The sequence below is a fragment of the Elgaria multicarinata genome, chromosome 6 (assembly GCF_023053635.1).
Source record: "Elgaria multicarinata webbii isolate HBS135686 ecotype San Diego chromosome 6, rElgMul1.1.pri, whole genome shotgun sequence".
Classification (NCBI taxonomy): domain Eukaryota; kingdom Metazoa; phylum Chordata; class Lepidosauria; order Squamata; family Anguidae; genus Elgaria; species Elgaria multicarinata.
Window position 1 is genome coordinate 101,920,449 of NC_086176.1, and position 24,188 is coordinate 101,944,636.

A 24,188-nucleotide genomic window follows, 5' to 3' on the forward strand; every position below is an offset into this window, starting at 1 on the left:
ATGCTGCGGAACTCTGTCGAGTCAAAAAAAGAGAGAGAGAGACGTATTTCACAGTGACGAACATTCCTAACTTACATTCCTGTAACGAGCTGCAATTCTGTTTGGCCGAGACTCTTGTTCATGCATTGGTTATTTCTCGGTTGGACTACTGCAACCTTTTTCTCACTGGCCTTCCTTCTTCTCACATCAGTCCGTTGGTTTCTGTTCACCACTCTGCTGCTAAGATCATCTTCTTGGCTCGCCGCTCTGACCATGTTACTCCACTTCTGAAATCTCTTCATTGGCTTCCAATTCACTTCAGAATCCGATATAAACTTCTCCTGTTGACCTACAAAGCTTTTCACAGTCTAGCTCCTTCCCATCTTTCCTCTCTCATCTCACACTATTGCCCCGCTCATGCTCTTCGCTCCTCTGATGCCATGTCTCTCACCTGCCCAAGGGTCTCTACTTCCCTTGCTCGGCTTCATCCATTTTCTTCGGCTGCCCCTTACGCCTGGAACGCTCTTCCAGAACATTTGAGAACTACAAGTTCAATCACAGCTTTTAAAGCTCAGCTAAAAACTTTTCCTTTTCCTAAAGCTTTTAAAACTTGATTTTGTTCTGAGTTTTATACTGCCTGTTTGGTGCATTCTCTTCCCCTCCTTATTGTTTTATTATGACTTTATTAGAATGTAAGCCTATGCGGCAGGGTCCTGCTATTTATTGTTTTACTCTGTACAGCACCATGTACATTGATGGTGCTATATAAATAAATAAATAATAATAATAATAATAGTGTCTGAAAATGGTGACAGGACCAGGTGAATGAGGCCAGAGTGGCAGAATATTGCAGTGCAAAAAGCATTCGCCTTTCGGCGCTTGGCCCCATATCATGGGAATCCTTTAAAAAATGAGAGAGAGAGAGAGGAAAGGAAGTGCCTTCTAGCATTGGAATAACATCTTCTTCTTCTGCTGCAAACTGTTACGTTCAATTATTGCAAATGCTCCTCTCCTTCACTTAAAACGATGCCTGGCTAAGTGCTTGAGGCTTGCTGTCTGCTGCCTGCTGCCTGATACTGACAGGGAGGACGTGCCAAAATGCAAGCATCTCACTCTCACCACAAGCTCTTCACCTTGGCAGAAAAAGCCTCTGCCAAGAACAGGAAAACAGTCCCTCTTGTACCCTGGACTTTACCCTAAGTACTTTGCATCAAACAAATTACTGCCCCTTTTTATATACGTTTGCACAGTGCAGGCGCAAAGACATCTGAGATCTGGAATCAAGGTGTGCACATTTCCTCCATCAGGCATCAGGCCCTGGAACCAGAGATCTTGTGAGGGGAGGGGGGTCCGCTGGTTCAGGGAGTCACGACAGAACACAAATATCAGTACCTCAATATGTTTAAACTTCTTTAGCCTGCAATCCTATACACACTTACATGGGAGTAAGTCCCTCCTGAGATATAGATTTCCCTGTTAATTGCATTTTTTTCCTCAGTGAGCAAGTAGAAAGAATATTGCCCACATGCTTTTACTTATATCTCTACAAATAAACAGTCTACAGCCCTTTGAAAAAATGAAATAAAAGCTGATCATTTAAGGAGGGAAATGGAATATTCCTGCGTGGGACCCTGCACGGGTATAGCTGTAATTGATGCCAATAGTTTTTGAATTAAGATGACAGAGAGGAGTTGTTGTATAGAGGCTAAAAGTGTGAGCTGTGCGTTGGAAAGCCACCAGTTCAAATCTTACGTCAGCCATGAATTTACCAGGTTGTTAGAAGCCAAGCCTCCAGTTGTGCCTCCGCACCGGGCCAGGGGTCAGCATACAGTATCCGTGGGCAATTGCTGGGGCCCAGCACCCATGCGGCAGGAGCCCAGCACTCCTGCCTGACCTCAGTTCTCTGTACCAGGTAGTTTGGATCTTCCATGTTACTTTTTCCCAGAATGCCCTGACATACCAATGTTCTGGGGGCACTGTGGGACTTTTAAAATGACAGTTCCAGGCCCCCGTTGGTGCTGCCTACTGATACTGCTGTCAGGTAAGACCACCAGGGCTCTTCAGCAGAGTTGGGGGTGGGGGAACCAAACTCCATCAGAAGGTGTGTTTTCCAAAATAAAAATGCAAGAACATTCCCCTCCCAGCGTGAAGGCTGCCGGATCTGGAAGATGACCATGATGAAGGGGACAGACGGTCTGGGCATTCAGATAACCGGAGGTTGTGGATCGAAACGGTCTCCCCACGCCATCATTATTGCGCGGGTGGAAGAAGGAGGCTCTGCTCACAGGTATGGCTCATTGTGTGGTCATGTTGTGCAAGTCTGACCGTCCTACCACGGGTAACAGTTTGTGTATAAGTCAAAGATACAAACGCAACTGGCAGGTGCTGAATTATTTTTTTATGCTCCACTTTTCAGCCAAGATTGGTACCCAACTCAACATGTAACACAGCAAAAAAGAGAATCAGTAAAATGAACTGGCCCTACCATTAGGCAGAACAAGGCAACCCCATGTGGGATTTTTTTCATCACGAGACACCATCACTTGGCTGGCCTTGAATACTATGTACTTTAACTGGTGGGGAAACTTCTATTTGCTGTTCCATTGCAGGTAGCTAAATGTCTCAGGCCAGCCCTGTTGCTATAGTTATTTCCCACCCCGGACAGACTTCCCTGCAAGAACCATTTCTTAAGCATTCCTTTCCACAGAAGGTTTTTCCAAGAGGCCCAACTAGGCACTCATCTAGAACCCACTTTCCAGATTACCTTGGCCTCCCTAACCCAGGCTTCTTCAACTTGGTGCCCTCCAGTTGTGTTGGACTGCAAGTCCCAGCATGCCTCAGCCAGGCAGGTTGGCTGAAGCATGCTGGGAATTGTAGTCCAACACATCTGGAGGGCACCAGGTTGGGAAAGACTGGCCTAACTTTTTGCTACTGGATGAGAGTTGCTATCTGAATGAAGGCGTATGTTCAACTTCGCATACACAGATGATGAAGGGGTGGGTTTGGCTTCTTGTCCTAAACCTAAAGGGTCCATTCATCCTTAGAAGGAGAAGAAAAAAACCCAGTTGGGAATCCTTGTTTCAGAGAACTCCACTTCCATGGGTAGAAATGGTTCCTTTAAGCTGTTCTTTATTTCTGACATTTTATTCCGGCAACCCTACTCATGTAGCAAGTTGTGGAATTCCCTCCCCACAATAACAAATTAGGTCAGGTATTGAGTACATAAGCCTTGGCAGGGCATTCATCCTTTACCTGAAAAAGGAAGTTGGCCATTCATGAGCACCCCATTCTTTCCTGTCAAGATGGATAAGATGCTAGTCGGCACTGCTAGACGAATGAGGCCATGCAGAGGTAACTACTCCACTGCAAGTGAGTGAGTTAACTACTCCAAGGAAAATTTAATATTAAAGCTGACCTACTTACCAGTGATATCGTTAGTGTTTATAAAGTGCTCTGAGACGCTCCAGCGAAGGTGTTAAGTAAATGTGGAGTGACTTCATTATTCATTATTAACAAAATGCAGACGGGATCTCTTGTGTTCCACTTGAAATTTCTCTCCTGAAAGGGGATGGATGGGGACAGGACTACCAAGCAAAGCACTGGCGTTTATTCATTTGTTTTCTCAGAGTTATGGGGCAGGACAAGGGGAGGGATGGACCCAATGGTTTGAAAATATTTTAGCCAAAGCTGCACTGTGTCGTTGTCTTTGAGCACTGACATCAGAACGTGATCTTTCCAGGCAGCAGAGAATGCTTTTTTTTAAGACTTCAGAAGATTAAGAGGGCCGGTGAGGTGTAGTGGTTAGAGTGTTGGACCAGGACTCTGCAGATAGAGTGACCATATGAAAAGGAGGACAGGGCTCTTGTATCTTTAACAGTTGCATAGAAAAGGGAATTTCAGCAGGTGTCCTTTGTATATATGGAGAACCTGGTGAAATTCCCTCTTCATCATAGCAGTTAAAGCTGCAGGTACCCTGCCCTCTTCTAAATCTGGTCACTCTAGTATAGCTCCTGCATTTTAACTGTTGTGATGAAGAGGGAATTTCACCAGGTTCTCCATATATACAAAGGACACCTGCTGAAATTCCCTTTTCTATGCAACTGTTAAAGATCCAGGAGCCCTGTCCTTCTTTTCATATGGTCACCTTACTGTAGATTTGGATTCTAGTCCTACCTCTACCATGAAGCCCACTGGGTGCCTTTGGGCCAGTCATTGACTCTAAGCCTTACCAATCTCACGGGGCTGTTATGAGGATAAAATGGAGAGGAGGAGGAGGTTAATCTACATCACTTTGGGCTCCTTGGAGGAAAAGCAGGCTATCAATGTAACAAAGAAACAAGAAGTGATATATGTTTCTCAAACGGTACAATGCACTTTTTGTTCTTTCTGTTTCCTTAGGGATGGTAGACTGAAAGTAGGAGATGAGCTGCTAATGATCAACAGCCAGTCTTTGGTTGGCCTCTCCCATCAAGATGCAGTGGCTCTTCTTCGGTCCGCAGAAGGCCTCGTGTACCTGGTGGTTGCAAGCAGGGTAGGTAATATTCCACGCACGATTTCTTATGTCGGAGTTTGCACCAAAGATTCACTGTTGCAAGTTGTGATCATGACCACTGCGCTCAGAAGGTTTTCACAAAGAGCTGGAAAAAACCAGGACAGACAAAAGAAAAGTCCTTTTTTACCCAACGAATAACTAGGTTCCAGAATTCATTACTACAAGATTGGGCAGTAGTTGGCTTTACAGCATTAATGGAGAGAAGGTGTCACAATGGTTACTAGGTAAGCTGGCTAAGCTAGGATGAAGAAAGTCATGTATTCCAGTGTGTGATGGGACATGGTTTTGGAACACATTTGCTGTGTTCCGAGACCTTTGTTTTAAGGGCAGAGAATGTGTGTTCTGCCACATGTTTAATGGATCTCAGGCAGCTGCATCGCTAAGTCCCAGATGCTGGGGGATAAGCAACAGAGTGAGACCATTTGTTCATCTAGTCCAGGGACTGGGAACCTTTTTTCTATGAAGGATCATTGACCCATTGGAAAAGTCGATGGAAGGGTTGGGCTTGGAGCTGATGGTGGCCAGAGTCAGAGCCAAAAAGTTTGCGGCAGAGTTTGCAGCATTGCATAGCTTTCTCTCTGTGTGTGTCACCCCATCCCTCTCTCTAGCCCAGTATTATTTATTCTGTCTGACAGCAACTCACCAGGCTCCCAGTCCAACTACTTGAGGTCCTTCTTCTAAGTGGCAATACCAGGAACTGAAGCTGGTACCTGGTGTATGCAAAGCGTGTACTCCACCACTGAGCTATGGCTTCTGCCACACCTGTGACCTTCCAAAGGCATCTGGGTGACCACTGATGGATTGAATAGGCCATAGGGTGACACTGGATGACCATGCTTAGAATGGCGTAGACCAGGAGTAGGGAACCAGTGGCCCTCCAGACATTGTTGGACTCCCAACTCCCATCAACATAGCCATAACTTCCCCATCCCAGCAGTCAATGGGATCAGTGGAGGCTGGTGGTTCCAATGTCAATGGGGCAGTGAATCTGCTCCTTTAGAGTTCTGACTGAAACTCAGAGCGGATTCACTGTCCCACTGATGTTAGAGCCACCAGCCTCCACTGGATGGTGATAATAATGTAAATATTATTGAACCCATTGAAATAACTCATGCATAATGCAGGCAAGCCTGTCGAAATTTCAAAAACCAGTCCCGTGAGCAAACAGTCCATTTATTTATTTATTTTTAATTTTAAAATTAACAGTTCCATTCCATTCAAATTCATTGTGAACACATACCTCTTGCACTATGTACCAGGACAAGTCTTGAGATGTATGCACTCACAATGACTTTTGCAACATTTCACTTCGTTTTTATTAAGGATCAGCCAGGTTTGGCAGCGACTCTGCTGTTTTTTTCCCTTTCCCCTTGTCAGTAAAACCGTTCGGAATGCATGCCGGTGTGTTTGCTTTTGGGTTAAGACACTTGGGCAATTTTCCAAGAGTCGGATATTGCCCCACACCTTCCTGAAATGTTTTCTTCAGTCACGCCACGCCTGCATCTGTACAACCGTCATGAATTCTCATAAGAGAAAACCCTGCCATGATCCGTTTCAGGTGAACTGAGAGCTGCGCTGTTTCAGTTTTCACAAGAGTTACCAAGGGGCTGCTTTGCCCATGCATGTTCGGCCCTTGATCTCTCATCACTTGATTAGTCAACAATTCGCTTTCAACGGAATTTATTAACCGGGCTCCATTGAAAAGCCAGCAAGCATTACGACGGAGGGAAAGACCTACTCATGGCCTTTGATTGTAATGGCTTATTCACGCTTGCAATTTGTCACATGATGCTGCACTCATAAAGTGATGAACAGGACTATTGCCACTCATGGACATTTAAGTTGTGTGTCTACCTGTAGAATGACCCACATGGGTGTAAGGGGGACGGGCATAACCATAGATTTATGCACTAAGCCGGTGTTCCCAAACCTGGTGTCCCCCAGATTTGTTAGAAATAAATATGAGGAGAGACTGAAAGAACTGGGCATGTTTAGCCTTGAGAAGAGAAGACTAGGGCGGTGGGGTGGGGGAGAGACACGATAGCACTCTTCAAGTGCAGCTTGGCTCAGGACGTTTTTCCTGAAGTCCAGCTGGAATCTGGCTTCCAGTAACTTGAGCCCATGATTCCATGTCCTGCACTCTGGGATGTTCGAGAAGACATCCTGGCCCTCCTCTGTGTGACAACCTTTCAAGTATTTGATGAGTGCTATCATGTCTCTCCTCAGTCTTCTCTTCTCCAGGCTAAACATGCCCAGTTCTTTCAGTCTCTCCTCATAGGGCTTTGTTGGTCATCCTCATTGCCCTCCTCTGAACCCCCTCCAGCTTGTCTGCATCTGAAGCTCCTCTGTGTCAGCCCTGTGCGAACAAATCCTATGAACACCTTTTTTCCTCTTAAGTCTTTTTCCCCCCATGAGGCATGCAACAATGGGACAATGTACGGGATGTACCACGAGTGCAATGCCTGTGTCTTATCACCTCCAGCTCTTTTAAAGATGAATGTCTGTCTCCAGCCTGGGCTTAGAGCCCTATAGATGCAGCTCCTCAGTTTACTTATGGCGTAATTCTAGAGCTACTGGTTTGAGGATAATTAATGAAGGCCATAATCACATGCCCACTTCCTGGGAGCATGCACCACTGAACACAGTGAGATGTACATGCATAGGATGCAGGATGGGAATTTAGCTTGCATAGATTTTGTAGGAACTAGCTTGAATAGAAATTTATGGGCATGATAGAAGCAAGTTGTCCTATTCCCTTATCTCATGGGTATAACCATATCTTGCTCATTCTGTAATCCACAATTCTCCTGTCTTAATAAAAAGCTAGCATTATCAATATTGTTGAACCATACATGATTTAGAAATGATTGCAGTTACGCCTTTTAAAAAAAGCTTAATTCTGTAATTGTATTATTATTTTTAAAAGCATTTGAACGAAAGAATGAATTGCTGGTGTGCGTGTTTTCATAAAATGAAACTTGGAGATTTTGTCCAAGTGTTGAAATAGTTTTTATGCCCCCTCAGTGTGACTGTGCTTATCTTTAGGTTTGATATTGTTTTTATTGTAATGATGATCCTTTTTATGGATGAAGGGGCAAGGGGGCCATATGGAAAGGAGGACAGGGCTCCTGTATCTTTAACAGTTGTATAGAAAAGGGAATTTCAGCAGGTGTCCTTTGTATGCATGCAGCACCTGGTGAAATTCCCTCTTTATCACAACAGTTAAAGCTGAAGGAGCCCTGCCCTCTTGACCAGATATTTTAAAAATAAAAATAAATTTTAAAATTAAAAATAAATATACAAACAAATAAATAAATAAAATGCACTTACAATAAGGTAAGCCAAGAAAGATTATGAGGAGCAAATAGCTAAGGTAATAAACAACAACAATAACAACAATATATCTTAAGTACCTCAGAAACAGGAAAACAACGAGGGTGGGAGGAGGCCCATTAGATAATGAACATGTATAAAGTAATTATTTGACAGATAAGCATATTTAAAGGGTGTTGTCATCATGGACACAGGTTGTCGACTGATTGTGTGGGTGCAGTGATTTTGTGGAAAATGTGAGGTGAAATACCATGGGAAATACCATGGTATTTCACCACATCAGGTGAAATACCATGGGAGTTTCAGAGACAGAACATGTGCATTTGGCTGCCTGCATTTTAAGATGATCAAGGGAGCCCTTCTGGTGGTGCACACTTGGTAGGGACACCAGAAAGGGCCTTCCTGGTAGCTGATCACAAACTTTGGAACTCCCTGCTGAGGGATATCAGACTGGCTCCCTCTTTGCTGTCCACCTGCTGGCAGGCAAAGATATTTTTATTCAAGCATTTTTTTGAGGCATCACCTGGTCTGTTAGGTTGGGTTTTTATTCTTCTATTTTTGAGTTTTTAAATTGTGTTTTTTAATATATTCATTCTATTAACTTCAACTAGTTCAAAATATGGCAGCCAGGTTGGTCACCGGTACACCTAGGGGTGACCACATTACACCAACATTAAAATCACTCCACTGGCTGCCAATTAGTTTCCGGGGAAAGTACAAAGTGTTGGTCATTACATTTAAAGCCCTAAATGGTTTGGGTTCAGATTACTTGCGGGATCACCTTCTCCCATATAGTCCGCCCCGCACACTCAGGTCCTCTGGGGTGAACTTACTTCAGTCATCTAAAACTAGGCTGACATCAGTTTCCCAGAGGACCTTTTCTTTTGTCTCCCCTAGATTGTGGAATAGCCTGCCAGAGTTGATTCGTAAAATTAACTCTATGTGTGATTTTAAGGCAGCTTTAAAGACTAGCCTTTTCCGGCAGGCCTATCCAGATCAATGTAAAATCATGAATTTTTAAGATGTATTGATTCCTGTTCTAATGTTGTTCCCCGCCTCGATCCAAAGGGAGAGGCAGGTAAGAAATAAATAAATATATTATTATTATTATTATTATTATTATTATTATTATTATTGGTTTAAGGATCTTTTTATTTTAAATAGTGTCCTTTATCATTGTTACTTGCCTTAGACCCATTTCATGGTAGAAAGGCGGGGTAAAAATGAATTAATAAAATAAATAAAATAAATGTTCTCCGTGTGGAGTTGCCTCCAATTTTATGAGCCAATGGCATCTCTCCTGGCATTTGCCCGCCATCTGTGCTATGATACTACTACAGGCCTTCCTTACAGGATTAATGTACAGATGGCTGAACTTGTATATGGAAATACATAATGCTGTGGCTTTTTCTTCACTTTCTTATAGGAAGGGGCAGAAGAGGATTTTCTCAGTTACCCATCTACAAGTTTGCCAGACCTAATTAGCACCTGCTCTGCTCAAGACACAGCTCCCTGGACCGACAATAAAGAGAATGAAGAGCCAGAAGATGAAGAGGACGCCAAAGGAAAGACCCTGGTGCCAGAAGTCTTGGAACCTGTAAGTATGACCTTGGTGTAGGGATAAGTGAATCCCCCAATGTCTGGTCCAGAGTGGTGGGGTCCATATGGGGAAATCTGGCCCTCTTGGGGCTCAACAGATTTCTCCATAGCCCCTGGCACATTCTCTGGATTCCGGTAAGTTTCCCCCCACACTCTGCAATTTCTGTATCTTGGACAAATTACAACCATAATTAGCATATTTTATGCAATTTGTGGCCGTGAAGTGCTTAGCTAATGTGTAAATTGTGGTCACAGTTTAGGAAGAGTCAGTCCATGTGGACTCTGCAGGTTGGATTCTCAGGAATCCAATCTCATTAAGGTCCATGGCGGATTTGTCCAGTGCTACTCTGCCTTGGAGTAGTGATGGACAAATCAGCCTATTTCTGGTCTGTGTCAGTTTCATGTGTGTCTAATCCTAAATCCCTTTTATCCCATTTCTGCATCATCCTGTGATTTTTTTTTTAAGCTGCACAAAAAGATGCGTTTATTTTCACCTGAATCGCCCAGAGAGCTTTGGCTATTGGGCGGTATAAAAATGTAATAAATAAAATGAAATAAATCTGCATTTCCTCTAATATTCCCATTTTTGTATGCAATTTACTTGGACCGAGATACTTACAACTGAATCTGCCATTGTGTAGCTTTCATGATTACAAGGAATACACTGAAGTTGTGATGGCATCCAAGTGTGTCTTCTCTATTCTTGCCTTTGTCGTGCCTCCTTGTTTGTGCAGCGTGGTTGATGTGCATCTGGAGGTGGTGATTTATTTATGTTCTCCGTGGACATGACACTTTACAGAATGACGTAAACACAGACAACTAGTCCCTGGGCCGAGGAACGTTCAACTTGCAGTTTGATAGAGGGGGAAAAACAGAAGGGATGTGGAGGGAAGACTGATAGACGCAAGGATAACAGGGGAGGAATATGGACAGAAGCAGTTTCATGCCTGAGGCTTAGCTTCAGTACAAGATTAAGGAGCTCCCATGGCTTCATGGAAAAGGTGGGATCCGAAAAAGAGAGAAAACAGAAGACGAGCTCTGCTGAATCAGACCAGACATCTGTCTAGTCTATCTTCCTGCTTTCCACAATGGACAACCAGATGCCTCCTCAGAAGCCCTCAAGCAAGGCATGAAAGGCGGCATCAAGGGGATATTCTGGCAGGAGGTTCCAGGCATAAGTTCCAGATGAGGGCAAAGTTGTATCGGAGATCAGGACCCTTTTGGGCAGCTGGTGTTAGAGCTAGAGAAGCAGAGCTCTTGGGTAGGGTTATATTGAGATACAAGAGGAGAAACTGAGAAGTCTTTAAAGGTAACAGCCTTTTGTGCTGGTTATGGGAGTGGGCAGGTAGCCAGTGCAGGAAGTTGAGAAGATTTGAAGAATGAGATAGGTGAATGATGTTTCCCTCATAGCAAGGAAGGGCTGTGGCTAAGTGGTAGAGCAACATGATTCGCACCACAAGGTCCCAGTTCCATGGCTGGCATCACCGGGTAGGACTGGAGATGGCCCCTATCTGAAACCATAGGGGGCAACTGCCCATCATAGTAGACTAACCATGAAACCATGGCGGAGCCACTGCCCATCATAATAGACCAACCATGAAAGCATGACGGAGCCACTGCCCGTCAGTAGACCAACCATGAAACCATGACAGAGCCACTACCTGTCATAGTAGACCAACCATAGACCAACCATGAAACCATGGGGAGCCACTGCCCATCATAGTAGACCAACCTTCCCCAATTGGGCACCCTCGAGATGTTTTGGATGACAACTTCCATCAGCCCCAGCCAGCGGTCAAGGATGATGGATATTGTGATCCAAAACATCTGGAGAAGGCTGGTGTAGACAACACTGAGCCAGAGGGACCAAAGTCCTGACTTGGTATAAAACCGATTCTTTTGTTCGCAGTTCTGGATAGAAATGAGACAATTGAGGCATGACAACAAAAGACTTAGAAGGAGAACCATCAACCCACAACGCTGCACAGGAATCATGACTTTTGTTGGCTCGCAATGCAAGGCACAATACCAGCTGTTCTATAATGGAACAACCATATATAAGCCATCTGATTATACATGCATGTATGTATGACAGCACCACGTCTGATAGGATCAGGATCTCCAAGACTGGTCTATAATTAATGCTTCTGAATGATGAAATGCCATATACATTAAAATTTCATTTTAATTGAGGAATTAAAGATGCAGTCCTATGCATGTTTAGACAGGAAAAAAAACTCCAACAACTTCCAGCATGGATGGCTAGGGAATGCTGGGAGTCGTAGAACTTTTTTCCGTCTAAACATGCATAGGATTGAGCCCTAAATGAATTTGGACAGGCTTGTTAAAAAGTGTTCTCGTTAGCCCCAAAGCAAAATAATAATAACAAAAATAGATCTGAAGCCTGGCTTAATTCCTTTTATATTCCTTCCACTGACATATTTTTCTGCGTGAAATATGAAAAGCCATGCCTATTCAGACAGTGGGTACATGAGCTCCACTATCCCTCTTGTAGGGTTTTGTCAGAGAAACAAATAATTTGTTTTTGATCTCGCAGAGGATGGGTCTATCAGTAACTGTCATAGGAACATAGGAAGCTATGTTATACCAAGTCAGACCCTTGGTCCATCTAGCCCAGTATTGTTGACACTGACCGGCAGCAGTTCTCGAGGGTTTCAGGCAGGATTCTTTCTTTGCCCTACCTGGAGAAGACAGGGATCAAACCTGGGACCTTCTGCGTGCAAAGCAGGATGCCCTACCACTGAGCTATGGCTTCCTCCCTCAAGCCCTTTGGAGCTTATAGTGCACTAGTTTTAGGCTGTGAAAGGAAGTATCCACGTCCCCAGGAAAGTGATTGGCTGACAATCGACGATTCAAAAGTCAGTGAGATACAGCTATTACAATGTAAGGGGGCACATAGGAACACTTGCAACGCTATTTAAATGTCACAACGGAAGAAATGCAACGAAAGAAGGAAGGAAAATACAACAACGATAAAACGTAAGAACCATAGCGTCATGGGACCCAAAAAGTTATCACTTCCCTTTCTCGGCTCCGTCCATTTTCTTCTGCTGCCCCTTACGCCTGGAACGCTCTTCCAGAACATTTGAGAACTACAAGTTCAATCGCAGCTTTTAAAGCTCAACTAAAAACTTTTCTTTTTCCTAAAGCTTTTAAAACTTGATGTTGTGCAGACTTTATACTGTTAGTTTTACCCTACCCTGTGCCTGCTTACCCTACCCTGTGCCTGTTTGCATTCTCTTCCCCTCCTTATTGTTTTACTATGATTTTATTAGATTGTAAGCCTATGCGGCAGAGTCTTGCTATTTACTGTTTTACTCTGTACAGCACCATGTACATTGATGGTGCTATATAAATAAATAAATAATAATAATAATAATAATAATAATAATAATAATAATAATAATAATAATAACAACAACAACAACCCTTCCTTAACATTTTAAACCATTAGTGTAGATCCCACCCGGATCTCTGGTTACATTATGGCAACATTTAATATATACAGTATATTGCTGCATGTAAGTTAGGATCTGTCTGTCACATCCAGGAACTCAACATGTAGGCAGTGGGAGCTGATTCATCTTGGGGAATTCAGAAGTGAGACTGGGCAGGCTTGTGGGATCTATTTTGTTTATCGCTAGCACTCAGGGTCTACCAGCTGGGGCCTGGTGCAAAACAGTGGCTCATTAAGGCACAGAGTGCCTCCAAGGAAATTGTTTTCAGAACCTGAATAGAGCTCAAAGTCCTTTCATTCAAAGTCCCCACGGCCCCAAGCTTCATTTCGGTAGCATAATTTATGTTAGACAAAGTCCCCCTTCTTTTTCTGCTGTTGTTAAACAACTGGGAGTCAGAAGACCTTGTCAATCTACTGCAAATCTCCCAGTAGACCCTGCTTTAAATTTTCCTCACCCCTGCCATAGAGGACCCCTCACCCAGGGGTGGCCCGTCCATATAGGTGAACTAGGAGATCACCTAGGATGCTAAATTAAGTGTGTGGGGGGGGGGATCCAAATTTTTAAAAATACAGATAAAATAATGAAGATGATGATGATGATGATGATGATTCCCATGTGCAACTGATGTTGTGGAGGTGAGTGAGGGACCGAGTGGGGACGGTGGAGCCAAATCAGGCTGGCTGTGCGGCCACCTGCCTTTGGGACCTGGTCTTCTCCCAGGTGACACAGTATCGTCTTGCTCTGCTGCTGCTCCCAGTCAGAGGCAGGGAGTGGGAGGCTCCCCAGAGAGCAGCCAAGGCTTCCTTTGCCCTTGGAAGGGCTAAGCCTGGGGGCTGGGAGCACCTTGTCCACCACGTTGCCCTGAGTATGCAACCAGGGACCCTTCTTCAAGGGACCTGCCTTGGGTGTTGTGGTTGGGACTTCAGTTCTTCTGCTGTGCTCATCTCCATTGTTTTTATCAGATCCTCTGTGCTGACAAATTGCATCATACAAAATCCATTTTAGGCGTGTTTTGATGCAAATGATAGTATTTCTGCTTCTGAAGATGGCGGGCAGCGAGGTGGGGGGTTGCCTCTTCATTGAACGGAAGATAGGGACAAAAATGTTTCCCATTTTACCGAAAACCTCAGCCTAGATCTTTTCTTGGAGCTTGGAGTGGAGGTACTGATTGCACGGTTTGCCTAGGGCTACTTTAGGGCCACCTCTGCCCTCACCAGCATGACGCAGCATGAGTTATAGTAGCTACAGAACAATTGCCCATCTCATGAGCTTCCTAAGAGGCATCTGGCTGACCACTGTGGGGGAAAGGATTTATTTATTTATTTATTTATTTATTACATTTTTATACCGCCCAATAGCCGAAGCTCTATGCGGTGGACTTGATGATCGCCTTTAACTCTCATCCTTCAGGGCTGTTCCTATCTTCTTATGTACGGACGGTGCCATCCATCCTGCGTTAGTTCCGTTAATCCGGCATTAATCTCGTATCCCTCATTAATTTTGGTGGAGCATGCATGGTTTTGCCCCCGCCCTTTCTATATGGAATTGCTACTTCCTTGGTCCCAATGTTCTCGTCTTGAGTAGAACCAAGTGTCTTCCTTGCCATGTGGACCATGTGTCACACTGTTTGACCAAAATGCTTGCTATAAATTCATTAGGCCAGGGAGGGATCGAAACAACAGACTAGGATTTCTAAGTAGACCGTAACTGTAGAAACAACAGGGGTATAGTTAAAAAAAATAGCAAAGAATTTATTCCTGCTTGATAATAACCATATGGATTAACTCATATTGTGGCTTGGACCTAGTAAAGGTAAGGGCTGATAGCAAAACCCTATGAAAAACAACACATCCCATTTTCCTTCCTTGCCATGGTGAGGGGCTGCAAAAGGTACAAGAGGCTGTTTCCTGCAGGTGCTGAAATATCCAATATAAGTGTGTAACCTAACACTCTTTTAAAATAGTAACCATCTGTTTGTAGGGAGGGGAAAGGCTTTCTGGAAGTTTTGCAGCGTTGCAAAATCTTTGGCTCTGTTTGAGTTTACATTGTACAAAAATCTGTTAAGTGATACACACACACACACAAAGCTGAAAGGGCTCTATATTTGCACATTCTTGCTAACACTGACTCATTGTTTTGGTTTTTTAATGCTTCTGCTAATCACTTAGTAGCATCACTCCGTACTTGAGCATTTGATCAGGTCTCCTACATCCAACCCAAATGGGTGTCCTGTCTATCTTTGGAAGCTGGCTCTCCTCTTGCCTTGGATCATGGTGGCTCCTGCCAAAGGAGGTGACATTTCAAGTTTGGGGAGGGAGATGATGATGATGATCTCCCTCTGGATCGAGGTGGGGAACGTCAAATACAAAAATAATGTAAAAACATATAAAACTAATACATTATTAAAATAACAGCCAGGTATCTTAAAATTCGACTGGGTAGGCCTGCCGGAAGAAATCAGTCTTTATAGATTTTTAAATTCAGAAAGACTGTTAAGTTGGCAAATCTCTCCCGGAAGGCCATTCCACAGCCTGGGAGCGGCAGAAGAGAAGGTCCTCTGGGTAATGGTTGTCAGCCTAGTTTTCGCTGACTGAAGTAAATTCTTTCCAGAGGACCTGAGTGTGTGTGGCAGATTGTATGGGAGAAGGCGATCCTGCAGGTAAGTTGACCCAAACCACAGAGAATCATAGAATAGTAGAGTTGGAAGGGGCCTATAAGGTCATCGAGTCCAACCCCCTGTTCAATGTAGGGCTTTAAAGGTAATAAACAACACTTTATATTTCACCGGGAAACTAATTGGCAGCCAGTGAAGAGATTTTAAAACTGGTGCAACGTGGGCACCACTAGGTGTTCCGGTGACCAACATGGCTGCCATATTTTGAACTAGTTGAAATTTCCGGACTAGGCACAAAGGTAGCCCTATGTAGAACACATTGCAGAAGTCGAGCCTCGAAGTTACCAGCGCGTGCACTCCCGTCTTTAGGTCTTCCAACTCTAGGAAAAGGTAAGAAGGTGTGTGTGCGTGTGTATGTATATGTGTGTGTGTGTATATATATATATATATATATATATATATATATATATATAAGATCGTTTGCGAGGTTTAATGTTCAGTTACAAATGAGTAATCACCCCAATCCAGCTAAAGGCCAGTGGATGCTCTGATGTCAGTTGGGCAGTGAAACTGTTCTGGGTTTCAGTCTGAATCAGTCAGGACACTAAAGAAGCTATCCAAGATGCAAAGCAAAGCACCTTGGATAGCTTCTTTAGAGTTCTGGTTGTACTGGAGGCTCCTCCTCCTTCACCTTGCTCTTATCAGTGTTTTTTCCCCCCACATGCCCTGGATAGGCATCAACAGTGAGGAAGAGGAGGAGGAGGAAGAGAGCAGAGCTAGCAAATAGTGCCAGCTCCAGAGTTTTTGAGGGCCCTTAAACACTGACCACAGCTCCAGCCCTGAGTTTTGAAAAGCAGGCTCTGTTTGATTCAATAATTTTAACACAAATTGTAGACAGCTTCCAGGAAGTTATAGAGAGGAGTAAAATCGCTCTGGGTACCGGCTGCAGTCTAATGGAAATATTACACATTCTGGCTTGTATTTAAGTTCTTCGCCTATTGAGGCAACGAAGTTTCATAGCTGCAGTTTAAAAGGAAAGTGCTGCTTTATTACAAAGGCAAAAGTCGAAGTTTGGGATATAACATAAAGACCTACGCAAAAATAGACCAAATCCATAAAATTCAGGCTGCAAGGCAAAGGAAAAGAGCACATTTGAAATCTTTACAGCCCACTTTCTACAGAACTGAGGGAGCCCAAATGATCTGTAACATACTGATATTTGTGTTAAATTGCCCCCATCCCATTCAGCATAAGCTATTCAGTTTAATATTCTTTTTAAGCATGTGATTGCGACATTTGTGTGTTTTTAAGATTGATTTTCTAAAGTGCTATGGATTGGTTAAGGCTGGGAGAAAGGAAGATGAAATGATATTTCCCACAGGGATTTCTGTACCGCTTCACTTCCATATCGAAACCTTTCCTGCATTGTGTTTGTCCTGTGCGTGTGATAGAAAACTTGCAGGTCCAAAACAGCTCTTTTGATATGTGTTGTATGTTGACATTGTAAAGATTAAATTGTTTAGGTTTTATTACTGTTTTAACTGGTAAGCCATGGGTGTGGGTGTTTTGACAGGAGGTTTGGCGTATAAATGAAATTAGCAAATAAAGGAATTTCTTCCAGACCTCAGTGCTAAAATGCTATGCCCAACATGCTAGAAGTTCCCTTGCAGATGTGCTCGTAGTCGGCAATGCTTGTTTTTGTGTAAAACTTAATGGAGCGAATTCTCACCTCATCTTAATGTTCTAAATGGTTCCACATGGGGTTTGTGGATGGTAATACGCCTGCTGTTAGTAACAGAAGCAGGATATCCTTGGTTAAAGTTTACATGCCGTTTCTTGTGTGAGGAGTTTCTGCATCTGCATTTAGTCCATATAGGGCCTGTTCAGACACGCTAAGCCATGGTTAGGCCACTAACCCTTTTGCAGCAAATGGTTAATGAGTAAGTTTAAACCATGGTTATGTAGCCACCATAGTTATGAATGGTTCACATGACATGCTAAGCCATAGTGTTTAGCTCAAAAAACTTACCACCATGGCTTAGTGTGTTGTCTGAACAGGGTCACAGCCTGCTTATGATTTTGGCAAAATTATACCAGTGTAGGTTTGGAGTGCGTGGAGGGGGGAGGAATCTTGTATTTTGTTCAGCTGTATTTACTCTGGACCTTAAAAATGTTTAGCTATTTCTCACAGTGTAGCATTATTGCCTGATGAAGGATCTCTAAAGCAGGGGTGATCAATGCATGGGCTGCGTTGTTGTTGTTGTTGTTGTTGTTGTTGTTGTTGACGACCCTGCTTCCACCTTGGGAATTTCAGGGAAGCCCCAGGAGATCACAAATTTACTTTAAAACAAGGTACATGCTCCCTGCATGGCTTGTTTTAAAGAAAAATGTGGCCTTCTACTGAATTTCAACAGGGAGAGCGGTCCAAGGGGAAATTGGGCCCTGGACAACATTGCCCACCCACCCCTGCCCTAAAGGGCGAAAGCTCAGCAGTAGAGCACATGAGTTTTGTGCAGAAGGTTCAACCTGCAGCGTCACTGGTTAAAAGGCCTCTGCCTGACGCCTTGGGGAGCTACTGTCAGTTCAGGTAGACAGGCATGGGCCAGATGGACCGAAGTGATGTAATAGGGAAGGGCAGGCGTGGCTCAAGGCATTTTGCTGCCCTAGGTGAAGGACAGGATGGCACTCCCTCGCTGCTCCAATTCCATTTATTTATTTATTTATTTATTACATTTCTATACTGCCCAATAGCCGGAGCTCTCTGGGCGGTTCACATGTATAGAAGTCCATCAGACAGACTGCTTACTTATTTGTTTCATTTATACTCCACTGTTTTTCCTCTTGCAAGGAACCAAGGGCTCACATGGACCTCCTCCTCTCCCTTTTATCCTCACAACAACCCTGTGAGGTAGGTTAGGCTGAGAGTCTGTGACTGGCCCCAAATCACCCAGTGGGTTTCAGAGCCGAGTGGGGACTACAACCCGGATCTCTCAAGTCCCAGTCCAACAATCTAACCTTTATACCAAATTATCAGTTGAATTTGGATGCTGGCAGTGGGACAGCATCCTCCACCACACCTGAGGGCAACAGAGTGCAGGGCTTGCCATGCATGGTGCTCACAGCTCTGTCCTCCAGCAGCTCTTCGTCCCTCACCATCTCCCAACACTTGCTATCACAGGTTATCCTCAGCCCTCTACCTAATGGTAGGGCCAGCCTGATGGAGAAACAATCTGAAATGTAAGGTCAGGGTGGGGTATCTAATAAAGAATATATCTTTGAGCAGGAGTTTCCAAGCAAAGCACTGGTATGTTAAAGGACCACTTTCCCCCCATAGTAGCCTTCCTGAACCCTCCCTTTGTTGTGAGCATAAAATGCAATGGGGCAACGGGGAGGACCATGCATGCTGCCTTGAGCTCCTCAGAGGAAAGGCAGGATCTAAATGTCGCTAATAAATATGGTGTCCTCCTATCTCATTTGCTTGTCAAATGCATCAGGGTAAGACTTTGGGGCTGACGTCCGGGTCCCCGCTGCAAGGTTGGACTGCCAATGAAGTAATATATCTGAGGCCCTCCTCTGGACCACCCCACTCCCCATCATCATAAGGTTCAGCAGCTGGGGACTGTTGATATTGCCTTTTGGGTTGTGGCACCCTGCTGTGTTCAGGGATGCTGTTCCACTGGCACGAACTTTGTTGTCCTTTTGGCACCAGGCAAAGATGGTTAAAAATAAATAAAATTGCCCAGGCATTTCAGCGTAAGTCTACTGGATTGTATTGGTTTTATGGCAATCCAGTCTACTGGATTGTATTGGTTTCTTTGGATGTGGCTTTATTGTAATTTTATTATCGAAAATATGTGGCCTTGAGAACTTTACCCTCAAGGGTGGCCTAGAAATTAATAAATTAATAGATACTGTAAAGCAGTGGTGGGGAACGTCAGGTGCGGAGGCCAAATCTGGTCCCAATCTAGCTTTCCTGGTCTTCTCCAGATGGCCCCACCCCCTTTCCCCTGGCCCCACCCCTTTCATCAAACTACCAATCATTTGGTGGTTCCCCAGCTTTTGTGTGGTTTCCCCCTCCTGCATTCTGAAAGGGTGGAATGCCTCTCCAAAGGCTTAAGAGCTTTAAACTGCAATATACCAGTGTTCTTTGGATTTTGGCCCCACCCCCTTTGTCTTTCACCTTGCCCACCACTGGAATGTGGCCCCTGAAAGCTTCTCTGAAATTGAATTCGGCCCTCAGGCTGCTGTAAAGGGGCAAAAGTGCAGGTTGAGGAGATGTGGGCTGAAGTTAGGCCCAAGTTGAGGCTGACAATGTGATGACATCAAAGTTTTGCAATTGCAAGATGTCCAAGATTCGGCCGTTGCCTGTGTAATAAACAGTGAGCCGACATTAATAAAAATGGGACGATGTTGGGCGGGAGTCACTTGAGATGGTTTCCCCATTCTCTTGTCCCAACATTTCAGCTCACCTTTGGGGTCTGGTGAATTGACTGTCTTAGCAGATGCTGGACTTTCTCAAGAAGTTCTGTCCGTGCTTAAGAAAGCATTGATGTGGTGGATTGCAGGGTAAGAACGAGTGGATTATTATGGATATAGATGGTTCTTCTTTCTTCATTATGTAAACACAGGCAGAGTTTAGGAAGGGTTCTACTTTTCTACTTGCATATAGCAAAAAAGTACAATATGAACCAGTCCATCCACACATGCTCATCCAGAGCTTGACTGGGATACTTCAGGATGGGATCTTCTAGCCTACTGAGCTATGTGTGCTTGGTCCTCAGCGCCCTCTTCAGGCGCAGGTCCGAATAACAGTGTGCAGCATTGGTACCTAAAATTTGTCACTATTATGAAATCTCTAAAATGGCCAGCTAAAGGTATACATACTACTTGGCCTTTTGCTTTTGCCTGGTTTTGCCTCGTTGCACTTCAGATTACAGCTTTTTCAGCTCAAGTCACTGACAATGATTTTGAGCTGCCAATTTGGGTCAAGATTCAGGTATGGGTAGCCATGGTCCCATCTTGGTCCTTACACACACAAACACACACACACACACACACACCTCCCTAAATAAGCTGAGTTTAAATATTCCGTTCTTTCTCATTGGTCTGTGCTTATATCTACATACATTTAGTGAAAATTGTGAACAACAACTGACATCATCCCCAGCCAGCAAAATCCTAGCTTACTGGGAATGGTGGGATTTATAATCCAACATATCTGGAGGGCATCATTTTGAGGAAGGCTGCCTTAGAAATGTAAGATTAGAAATAAAAGACGGAAATGAAACTAGCTTTAATGCTGCTCTGCAGTCTAGCTATTATTAACATAATGATAATAGAGATAACCATAGCAGGGAAATTTCTCTTGATGTGTAGCTTGATCACATCTGCAGAAAAGTATTGCAGCTGTTTGCAATTCGATCCCTACCGGGTTCTGTAAAAATGTATTTTAAAGATGCTGTGCTGAAAAAGCATAATCTACATAATTTGAAAATTGGCCTTTAGATCATTTATTTCGGAAAGTAATGTGTTACATTGCAGGATTTGCTCTGAGCACATCACGACATGAACGGTGCAAAAGGCATACTGAAAAAGTATCTCAGGAGTGATTCTTCCGTTTCTTGTTATCTTTGATGCCATGAAAGGGATGCTCTCAATGCTGAAGTTCCATGTTAGTGAGTTTACATAGGGCTATCTCCTCTGACATGGTTCTTCTACCTTAACTATGTCCGCATTCAAAAGACACTTTTGTCATGTCTAATGGGAGAAGATGTTTCAGGTAATCAAACAGAATCAAATTCAGAACTAGAAGACCCAGTGCCAGACACTAGCCAGTGGGGGAGGAAGCTCTCATGGGTGATTCTCCAGCTGGGAGTCAGCCCTCTCTAGAGCTTATCTCTTCAAGGCCAAATCGTACACAGTCAGTGGGAAGTGAGGTTTCTTCTGGAGGTGAGCGTCCCGACAAGCTAGCTGATGCTAGGGTCTGCCAGAAGCTAAAACGCACAGCTCAGAAAGAAGGCGTGAGAAAGTCGGTTCGATTACGCCAGAATCTGCCTCCGTACCAGGCTCTCTGAAGTTACAGGCATTTGAGAAGTGGCTTCCTATTCTTCTTGAACAGACAATTGTCTTGCTTAGTTTGCATAGTTTTGCCTAGGGGGACGTTTCCAAGAAGTTAGACTCTATTTAATAAAAGCTTTGTGGATTACTTAGCAAGCCTCATCATTTGCCTCCCATCGAAAGCAGGAGTGTTCTGAGAAACACAACAACTTTAAACCATATCTTTTACCACAGTGGTTAAGCCAGAAAGCTGGGCTGTGTTCATAAAACACCTTAAACCATGGTTTTAACCATGGTGACTAAGGCAAAAGGCCATATTAACTGTGGTTAAAGCCATGGTTTAAGGTGTCTTCTGAACACGGCCTAGCTTTCTGGCTTAACCACCATAGTTAAAACCGTGGTTTAAGGTATCTTCTAAACGGGGCCTATATAAATACAAATCCTCAAAAAATAAAGAAGTTTGAAGGACTGTCACATATGCTGTAGTCAAGCCAGGGCATTAATTAAAGTAAGAACTCAAAAGAGGGACTGTAACACTTAGAGCAAGGATGGCCAACACATGGCTCGCGGACTGCATGCAGCCCTCAGCCAAATTTCTAAAACCCTCTGAATGCAATCAGTTGATATCTCCAGCAACAGAGATGTCTCTTCCTTGGCAGCCCTCTGGGTGAGTGGGAAGGAAGGAAGAAGAAGGAGAGAGAGAGAGAGAGAGAGAGAAGAGGGTGGCAGAAAAGGAGGGAAAAGCTGCTCCCCACCCACTTTTGGCTCTGCTCCTTCCCACTGCTAGCTTCAGCCCCTCCCACCACTGACATTTGGCCTCCCACACTGACATGCAAATAGTGTCATTTTCCCACTGGCAATGCTAAAGGCTTGCAATTCCTGTCTTTGGTGGGAAAGGATGCTTTGACAGGGATCTAGAGTGCCCACCACTACTTCCACTGCCCCCTTTCCCAGGTACAGGTAAGCTTTCTATGTCCTTGGGAGGGAAGGGGGAAGGGGAGGAGGCAGAAGAGATCAAATGAAAGGATGATTGTGCATCCCCAGTTTGGAGTGGTGCTTTATAAATGAAGAGAAGGTATATGTCCTTTTCTTTCAAGCCAAAATACTTCAAGGGATCATTCCATCAGAAGAATGATCACTCCTTGCAAAAAAACTGAAACAAATGGGTGATGGAGATAAATGCCAGAATTTGGGGGACTTGGCCCCTTGTTGATACCCATGGGGTGTCATTATCATTATTTTCTTCCTCTGGCTAATCTGGCAGCAAAAGTGTTCCCTGTTTAGAAAGGGAAGTACGGGTGGGAACCTTTTATTTGCATGTCTGTCAAAAGAAAAGATCTAGAAGCAAGATAAACATTCAATTGCTGGAACTGCATTCTGATCTGAATAGGCGGAAATGCTAAGTAAACAAGTCAGAACGTTGAAAAGATTCTCCCTAAAAGCTGTGGGAGGCTACTTGACTCCTGCATTCTCTGACGCTCATGGAGTACTGGGTTATTCTGACCCCAGAATAGTTGTTTTAAGTGGATATTGTCTGTTTTTATGCTTTTTATGGTTTTAACTTTTGTATACTTGCTTTTAACATTCACTGTTTTTAATCTTTGTAAACCACCCAGACAGTGTCAGCTATGGGGCAGTATATAAATATAATAAATAATAATAATTTTTAGATATATCTCTTTTCAAACTTAGTGGGGTAACAACAGGGCTTCACCAGATGGGGGCGGGGGGAAATCACGGCACCCTAACATCGTTTCTCCACCCCCGCTTCTGTCTCACAATACTTCCTCTTTCTTAACTGAGAAGAAAAAGGAAGTAAACAACGACCACGTAGCCCATTCAGTGGGCGTTTTTATCACGCCGCTTCTCCTGCACACAGTAAGAGGTCGTGGCAAGTTCCATTTCTAAAAAAAAAAAAAAAATCAGACTTACCAGGGTCTTTTTTTGTCATGGGAAGAAGGTCAGAAAGAGCAGGAGGTGCATGGGAGGCAGGAGGCGTTGTGAATAGGACCCACGAAAATCCGGGAATGCCCAGCAGCAAGCATGTTATGAAACACTCGTCTGATGATCCCCTGAGTGAAATGATAGTGATGGTGGAATCATCCCTCCCTGCTTCCGAGATCCCCTATGCATCATGGGGATGCACAGGGATAATCCCAGGGCGATCACTTGGATATTGCCTGGTCTAGCCATGGCCATAGTGAGTCAAAGGTCTGCTCTATAGCCCCCTCCCTCCTTATCCTGGCCAAGGCCATTTTGCAAAAGGCTGGTACTTAAAGCAAAGCTCCCTTGATGATGTCATGTGAAGTGGGCTGCACTCAGAAGTGCAGAGCTGCTTCCAGACTAGGGGAGAAATGTGACTGATGTTCTCCTCACCTCACTTTTCCTCCCTTGAGGAGAATGGTGGCATTGCAGCAATGGCTGCTACACAAGCAGCAGTTGGGGGCAGTATCTCATTGTGTGCGGCTGGATAGATAAATTTGTACAGTTTCTCCTTCTTCAGTGTCCAACTTAATCCTTAGAAATGCACAGTAGCACTTTAGTCACCAGATCTAATTCCTTGTGCCGCTCATTA

At 44.1% G+C, this 24,188-nt stretch overlaps 1 protein-coding gene across 3 annotated transcripts in view; it reads left to right on the forward strand.

Moving 5' to 3' along the window:
- Nucleotides 1-24,188, forward strand: part of PDZD2 (PDZ domain containing 2) — a 212,467-nt gene that overhangs the window by 130,666 nt on the left and 57,613 nt on the right. For all 3 annotated transcript variants that reach the window (XM_063128182.1, XM_063128183.1, XM_063128184.1), the window contains exons 3-5: nt 2,124-2,266; nt 4,378-4,510; nt 9,291-9,461. In XM_063128182.1, coding sequence (XP_062984252.1) covers nt 2,124-2,266; nt 4,378-4,510; nt 9,291-9,461 — 447 coding nt within the window. The remainder of the gene's footprint in view (nt 1-2,123; nt 2,267-4,377; nt 4,511-9,290; nt 9,462-24,188) is intronic.